Source organism: Aegilops tauschii, chromosome 2 (genome assembly GCF_002575655.3).
Source record: "Aegilops tauschii subsp. strangulata cultivar AL8/78 chromosome 2, Aet v6.0, whole genome shotgun sequence".
Lineage (NCBI taxonomy): Eukaryota > Viridiplantae > Streptophyta > Magnoliopsida > Poales > Poaceae > Aegilops > Aegilops tauschii.
In genome coordinates this window covers 489,856,381-489,863,194 of record NC_053036.3, presented here as the reverse complement: position 1 = coordinate 489,863,194, position 6,814 = coordinate 489,856,381, and the positions used below count along the sequence as shown (strand labels likewise).

At 45.6% G+C, this 6,814-nt stretch overlaps 1 protein-coding gene across 4 annotated transcripts; it reads left to right on the top strand.

Annotated features, from left to right (window-relative positions):
- The first annotated feature begins 1,898 nt into the window (after nucleotides 1–1,898).
- LOC109752677 (NAC domain-containing protein 7) lies at nucleotides 1,899–6,344 on the top strand. Of its 4 annotated transcripts, none has more exons than XM_020311578.4 (5): nucleotides 1,899–2,319; nucleotides 2,452–2,591; nucleotides 4,530–4,719; nucleotides 4,976–5,247; nucleotides 5,375–6,344. In XM_020311578.4, the coding sequence occupies exons 3-5, from the start codon at nucleotides 4,560–4,562 to the stop codon at nucleotides 5,960–5,962; spliced, it is 1,020 nt and encodes a 339-aa protein (XP_020167167.1). In that variant the 5' UTR covers nucleotides 1,899–2,319; nucleotides 2,452–2,591; nucleotides 4,530–4,559; the 3' UTR covers nucleotides 5,963–6,344. The 4 variants fall into 4 exon arrangements, with proteins under 4 accessions (XP_020167167.1, XP_020167164.1, XP_020167162.1 ...); XM_020311575.4 differs by having other exon boundaries at nucleotides 1,899–2,323; XM_020311573.4 differs by having other exon boundaries at nucleotides 1,901–2,319; nucleotides 4,551–4,719.
- The last annotated feature ends 470 nt before the right edge of the window (nucleotides 6,345–6,814 follow it).

Genomic DNA, 6,814 nt, shown 5'->3' with positions numbered 1-6,814 from the left:
TTACCAGAACAGCCTATGTGTGCATGCTTCGCCAGGTTAATGAGCTTGCTAGCTGCTGATAACATTGTTTTTCTGAAACTTGCTTGCAGCTACGGTTTCATTCGTCGCTGTCATCAGTCTCGTCTGATGTGGACTTGACATTTCAGGTTTGCGCGCCTTTCTATTTCAGGTTCAAGCTAATTTTTGAACTAGTTATGTGCCGAACATGCGATTAGATATAGCTACCTAGGCCCCATATTCATGCTTGGCGACACCAAAGCAAGACGACCTTTTGTTTCTGGAGAAGAGAAGGCCACCAAGCATGCATGCACATATGCCATGTGGGGCCCTTGTAGCAGCCGGTCAGCTCCGAACAAAAGATAAAGCGGGGATTAACTAATGATGAGGTCGAGCCCACGCCGGACCACACCGGCCGCCTCTGCCTGCACGCGGCTGCACCTGCACCGCCACTCACTCAGGCCGCCCCCTCGCCCACGGCTAAGCCATATTTCTACCGGGACCTGCTTACTTATTACTACTTCTAACCCTTATTCTGGTGTACTTTGCATGTAGGAGTGGCGCCGCTTGTATATATTACCTCTGTTCCGAAAAATATGTCGCTGGTGAGTTCAATTTACACTCCCCCAACGACATATACTTAGGAACGGATGGAGTATTTTGTAAACACTACTCGATCAGATGCCTTGCACAATCCTGCACCTATTGTCGTTTATACTACTCCCTCCATTCCTAAATACTTGTCTTTCTAGGCATTTCAAATGACTATCACATACGGATGTATGTAGACATATTTTAAAGTGTAGATCCACTCATTTTACTCCGTATGTAATCACTTGTTGAAATGCCTAGAAAGACAAGTATTTAGGAACGGAGGAAGGAGTATAGACGAGAGGGAAATCCATGGTACACGATTGACGGCCCGGGAATGGGTATAGATCATTTATATATAGCTACGCTGCTCCCAGATGGGATGTTACGTGCCCTCAAAGGCTTAACATGCCCATACACGTGTCCCACTTTTAGCAAGGATGAGCATGGTGTGATGTATTTCGCTTCTGTGGCACTGCATTTCCATTTGGAGGAAGGTCCCCGTCGGAGATATACTTGGGTCGGTCGAGAAGTAGGGTCCAACCGGCTGATCCGAGAGCGACCACACATCGAGGTGATCCAGCAGAGAGCTGCCATGGTTTGTTAACACACTGTGCGCAGACAGTTAGCTGGCCATATATTTGGTGTGTGTTTTGGTCTTGCTGGGGGCATATATCTGTGTTCACGTCCAACTTCGATGTTTTCCAGTTTACACTAGTCTATTATAACTCCTCATGCATTTTTTTCAGTGTACACGATGTATAACGATGGAATGCAAATTATGTGCAAGAGCAAGTACTCCATGAGGGACAGCAGTAGTTGCCTCAGACCCCGGTCCATGCATGCATGATTGCATAATTCCAACTTGCGCCATGCATCTGCTCCCCGATCGGCAAAGCGCATGCAACAGGATGTGTTTGGTCCCAATATTGCACCGCCCATGATAACCATAACCATAATTACTTGCTTTCAGTTTCAGGGCCACACAAAGCCAAATGCACGTTTCACGTAAGGTGTAACCGTATGGAGTACCACCATTATCGATCCATCAATCCATCACCGACGGGTTGAAGGATCGGAGCAGCAGCACCTTTACATCGTTACATGCATGCATCCTCCCTGCCTCCGCGCATTTGAGTAGAAAGGTGGCAGCCGGTGCCCGACCATCATTCCAGCCTCGCTCTGAATAGCCACCTTTCTACTTATAGTCTATAGATGAACCGAGTTAAGGAAGTGGAGTCCGTGGCACCCTTTCGGTCTCGGCTGGAGCTCATCGGAGGGCGGAGGAGACGCGGCCGGCCGGGGGCGATAGATCGGTCGCTGGAGGAGGCCGGCGTCGCTGTCGTGGGCGGGTGGGGGGAGGTGGCGGTTACGGCGAAGAATGCCAATAGAAAACGAGGGTGAGAGGGAGATCGTGGCAGATCTCGCCGTCGCTGTCTCGCCGCGTCGCTCCTGGATTGCAGCCAGCCTTGGCCCGCAATCCATCCGCGCTCTCCGGCCACCCACCGGGGCAAGCAGGCCACCAGTGTATATATATAGCCCGGCTTGTCCCTCCCCTCCATCGATCGACCCGACCATCCGGCGAAAGCCAGCGAAGGAGGAGTAGCTAGCTCAAGTTGCACGCTAGCTAGCTCCTGGCTTCCATCGGAGACTGAAGGCCAGCTCGAGTCTAGCTGCTGCGAGGTAGCAGCCGCGCCCGCGCGCAGGAGAGGAGGGCGGGCCAGCTAGGGAGTAAGTAAGATAGTTAACCAGCATCCATTTACCTCGTGGTTTCTTCTTCTCTTCTGCTTCGCCGTGCGTCCTACCCAGATACCCTTACTGTGCATGCTGAAGTTTCTGACCGGAGCGTGCTTCGTGGGTCAGGGGTTCGCTTGCTTCGAGGTGTTTGTCGGAGAAGAAGACAGGGAGGCAGGCAGGGAAAGGTTTGCCCTGCCCCTGCCCTGCAGCAAAAGCAGCGCTTGGCTGAACTCCGCACGCGCGTACGTAGGCGTGGTGAAGCACTGGTACGTTCTTCCTCGCCATAAATTCTTCACTGTAAGCGTGCAAGTGTGCTTGTCTCTCTTGATTGATCGTATGTGTAGACAGTTAGATATAATATACATGTTGGTGAATCGTGTGAGTATGTTCTCTCCTCCACATCCACATGAGAAATTTAATTAGTTTTGACTTGCGATCTACTGCTTCTGGGATGCACTCATTAAATTTAGCTTCGTCCGCACAAAAGAAAACCAACAATAGAAAAAATATGGGGCTCAATCATATGGCCCGGCAATCCTACATACGAAGAAAGTATTGTACTTTCTGCCATGAGTTCGTAATTGCTCATATTTTTATGTCTCTCTTTTAGCTCCAGTTCAAAGGAGCTATTATTAAAACCTAAATTACTTTTCTATATCTTTGAAAAAATCCCCATCCTTTATATAGAGCAGAAGTTACCTCCATCTTTTTACTAAATGGCCTAACGATGTATAGTTGTATGTATAATTTAGCAAAATCTGCACTTTTAACCATTGGAATAACCTAGGTTGAACCCCACACATAGCAAAGCTAGGCATCGAAACAAAAGTTCATGAAAATTGTCCTAGAACATGTTTAATTTGTACATTCGACAATTCAACTTGGTTTGCCTAGAATTAAGCAAGCATTTGATGTCCTTGCACCAATGTAGAGTATGCTATCACTTTTTCAGCTAGGCCTCTAGCTTCACCACGTTTTATATAGAAGTCCACAGAGTTACGATGAGTACGAATACACCTTCATGAAGTTTTAAGTAAACAAAGGCCATGGAAATTGCCATAGAGATGAGAAAGTGAATATTAGGAAACATGCAATTTGATAATCATGCACTTGACAAATTCATTTCATTGCAATAAAATGGTTGTCAATTCAACCTAGCTAGTTTGCATAGAATTAAACATCTTTTATAAGACTGATTTTTGGAGTAAGCTACCACTTTCTTAGCAAGGCCTCAAATTTCACCATTTTTATAGAAAGGTATATACGCAAAGTTGTGTCGACTAAGAATGTGAATATACCTTCATGAAATTAGAAATATAACGACTAATGTTACATGCTTACATATGAATATCACTAGTAATTCTAATTTGCTTCAAATAATTGAAAATCTGCCTTTCAACTTTTTTGAATCCCAATTATATTTATTTAGAAACACCTAATAAAACATAAACGCACACACACATGCACACCAGTAAGCCTCTAGTCCCACACACACTCACACAATATCTACTAAAGATTGAAACCATGGGGCCCCATGATCAACACATGTACTTCGCTGTTGACGGGAACATCATCTCACTCTCACGCTGAAATAAGAATTCACATAAATGGGACGGCGAAGCATCAAACCTAGGAGTAATCCATCATGGGCATTGGGTTACAATCACCCTCCAAAAATTGCACCAGTTCTTTTGTAGGTTTTATATGAAGTGATTAGAAATGTGTTGATCTAAAAGGGTTACAAAGTTGATTGACAAATGTAGAGCTGCATATTATAATCCCAATAGCAACAAATTCTACTCCCGCCGTTTTTGCATACAAGACCACTATCCCATTTTTCAGATAGCAAGAAAATCAAGCCAACTAATAAATAACACGATTAATTCAATTGTATGGAAAATTAAACCTCCCATGTTCCGGGCTAATTAAACATGTTGCATGTGGTGTCTCTTTCTCTATGGCAACCTGCAATATTTGCATAAATAGGCACTATCATACGAGGCAAAAATCTGATCAATTCTTCTCACGAAGAGATAGTGGGCTTGTATATTTTTTGTAATTGCCTTGTATTAATACCAGAGGGAGTATAAGATGGTCGCATGTGCATGGAGATGGAGTGACCATAATTAATAATCAGATTCATGATTCAAGAATGTTTTTGTTTATCAGGCAGAAGTGTCAACTGTCAACTAACTTGCTTCTAGTACCTATATTATTTTCATCAGTGGAAGAAGATGAATGCTTTCTCCCATGTCCCCCCTGGTTTCCGTTTCCACCCCACTGATGAGGAGCTGGTGGATTACTACCTGAGGAAGAAGGTGCAATTGAAGAGGATTGGCTTAGACATTATAAAAGACGTTGATTTGTACAAAATCGAACCTTGGGATCTACAAGGTAATCACAAGCCACAACTCCACTCATTCATGTTGTGTACTCCATAAGTGACTCAACTTTGTACAAAATGGTACAAAGTTGAGTCACTTATTTTTGGATGGAGGGAGTACAGTATAACCAAAGAAGCTTTCCTATGCGCGCGCGTAACCTTCCAATACACTACTCTAGCATGATTAGCAGAAGCATGACATACTAATCCATGCATCAAATTCAGTTTTTGTACGTACTAACCATACCTCAAACGATGCTCAAACAGAACGATGCAAGATCGGAACGGAAGACCAGAACGACTGGTTCTTCTTCAGCCACAAGGACAAGAAGTATCCCACCGGCACTCGCACTAACAGAGCAACTACTGCTGGTTTCTGGAAGGCTACCGGCCGGGACAAGCCGATCTACGTGAAGCACTGCCTCGTGGGGATGAGGAAGACGCTGGTTTTCTACAAGGGCCGGGCTCCCAATGGGCAGAAGTTGGATTGGATCATGCACGAGTATCGCCTGGAGACCAACGAAAATGGAGCTCCCCACGTACGTAAGCTAAGCTGGCAAGCTCCCAAAATGTGCATGCTAGGAGTAATAATTATTAGCGTCATTCATGACCACTCCATCCCTAACGAAAATGTTAATTTGGTTGTACGTTTGGTGTTCGATTCAGGACGAAGGATGGGTGGTCTGCAAGGTGTTCAAGAAGCGAGTTGCGACGGTGCAGAGAATGGCCACCGCCGACTCGCCCTTCTGGTTCAATCACGACCATGCGGCGTTCATGGCGCCTCACGTCGACTCGCAGAGGCAGGCAGTGCACCACCTCCAGAACGCGGCGTACCATCATGGACACCACCAGAGCTACCACCACCCGTGCAAGGTAGAGCTGGAGTACCATCAGCTCCTTCCTCAGGAGCCGGCAAGCTTCATGCAGCTCCCGCAGCTAGGGATGCCCGGGCTTCCGGACCTGATCGGCGCCGTAGCTGCCAGTCTCCAGCCGTGCAACCAGACACACGACGGCCAAACTTCTCGGCAGCCTGAGATCGAGCCGGTTTATGTGACGGACGCATCCGCCGGAGAGTGGAGGGATCTTGACAAATTCATGGCGTCCCAACTCAGCCACGACGGCTCAACTCCGAAGGAGTCCAGCGGCTACGCCAATCCCGCGCTGTCGTTTCAGTCTGAGGGGAAGCACGAAGAGGCCTTGGATTACGTGTCGGCATCTGCCTCCAGCGGAGGGGACAATGGTTTGTGGAAATAACGTACGGCATATACAAACACAGATACGAAAAGATACACACTAACGCACATCACTGTATAAAGCTTAAAAATATTGTGGTGTGAGATGATTAATGTACGTAAACATAGCTAGCCGTGCTATTGATTAAGCTCTCTATATATGTATACTAATAAAGTATAGCCAAATTGGTTGTACTTACATGCACAATTTGGAGGGTGTAATGCCTAGGCGATTGTAACAGCATTAGCTGCTCATGCTGTATAGTACTCCCAAAATGGCTACTATATGGTCGGTGCCATGCATAGCTAGTGGTTATACGCTTTCCAATTCAAGTGATGTCGTATAATTTTGTGAGTAATTTCCTGATGCTAGACACTGCAGTGTATCGATATTCTTTACAGTTGTAGTGCTAATAAAACCTATCTATATTGATCTTATATGTCAACAACATATAATCTGGGTCACACACAAATAAGATATGGAGGATTTTGTGCAGCGTATTGCATATGCAGCTCCAATCCCAGCCCTGCATTAGGCATGTGGGCAGGGACGCAGAAAGCTCTTTTTACCGGTGCAGGGAGCTACCGGCGAACCATCCACCGTTCACATGCTTTACGATCTGTGTTTAAGTGGGACCCATTCATCTGTATAACCATGTATTGTGGCAGTTAATCTTTTGTATATAGTCAAATCAATGTCAAATTAATAGGGCCCATGTCAGGAGAAGTACTTTTTGCAGTGGGAGGTACGCATGCATGCAACATCTCTCCTCTCTCTCAAACAAACCCGTCCATTTTATTTTTGTTTACATTTTTCGATGGCCAATAATTTTTACAGCATTGTTCTATTATTTAAAATTTTCATACATTCAAA

Coding starts and splice junctions, on each gene's coding strand:
- LOC109752677 (XM_020311578.4), top strand. CDS start 4,560: ATGAATGCTTTCTCCCATGTCCCCCCTGGTTTCCGTTTCCACCCCACT. Junction 4,720..4,975: donor CGAACCTTGGGATCTACAAG/GTAATCACAAGC, acceptor ATGCTCAAACAG/AACGATGCAAGATCGGAACG. Junction 5,248..5,374: donor ACGAAAATGGAGCTCCCCAC/GTACGTAAGCTA, acceptor TGTTCGATTCAG/GACGAAGGATGGGTGGTCTG.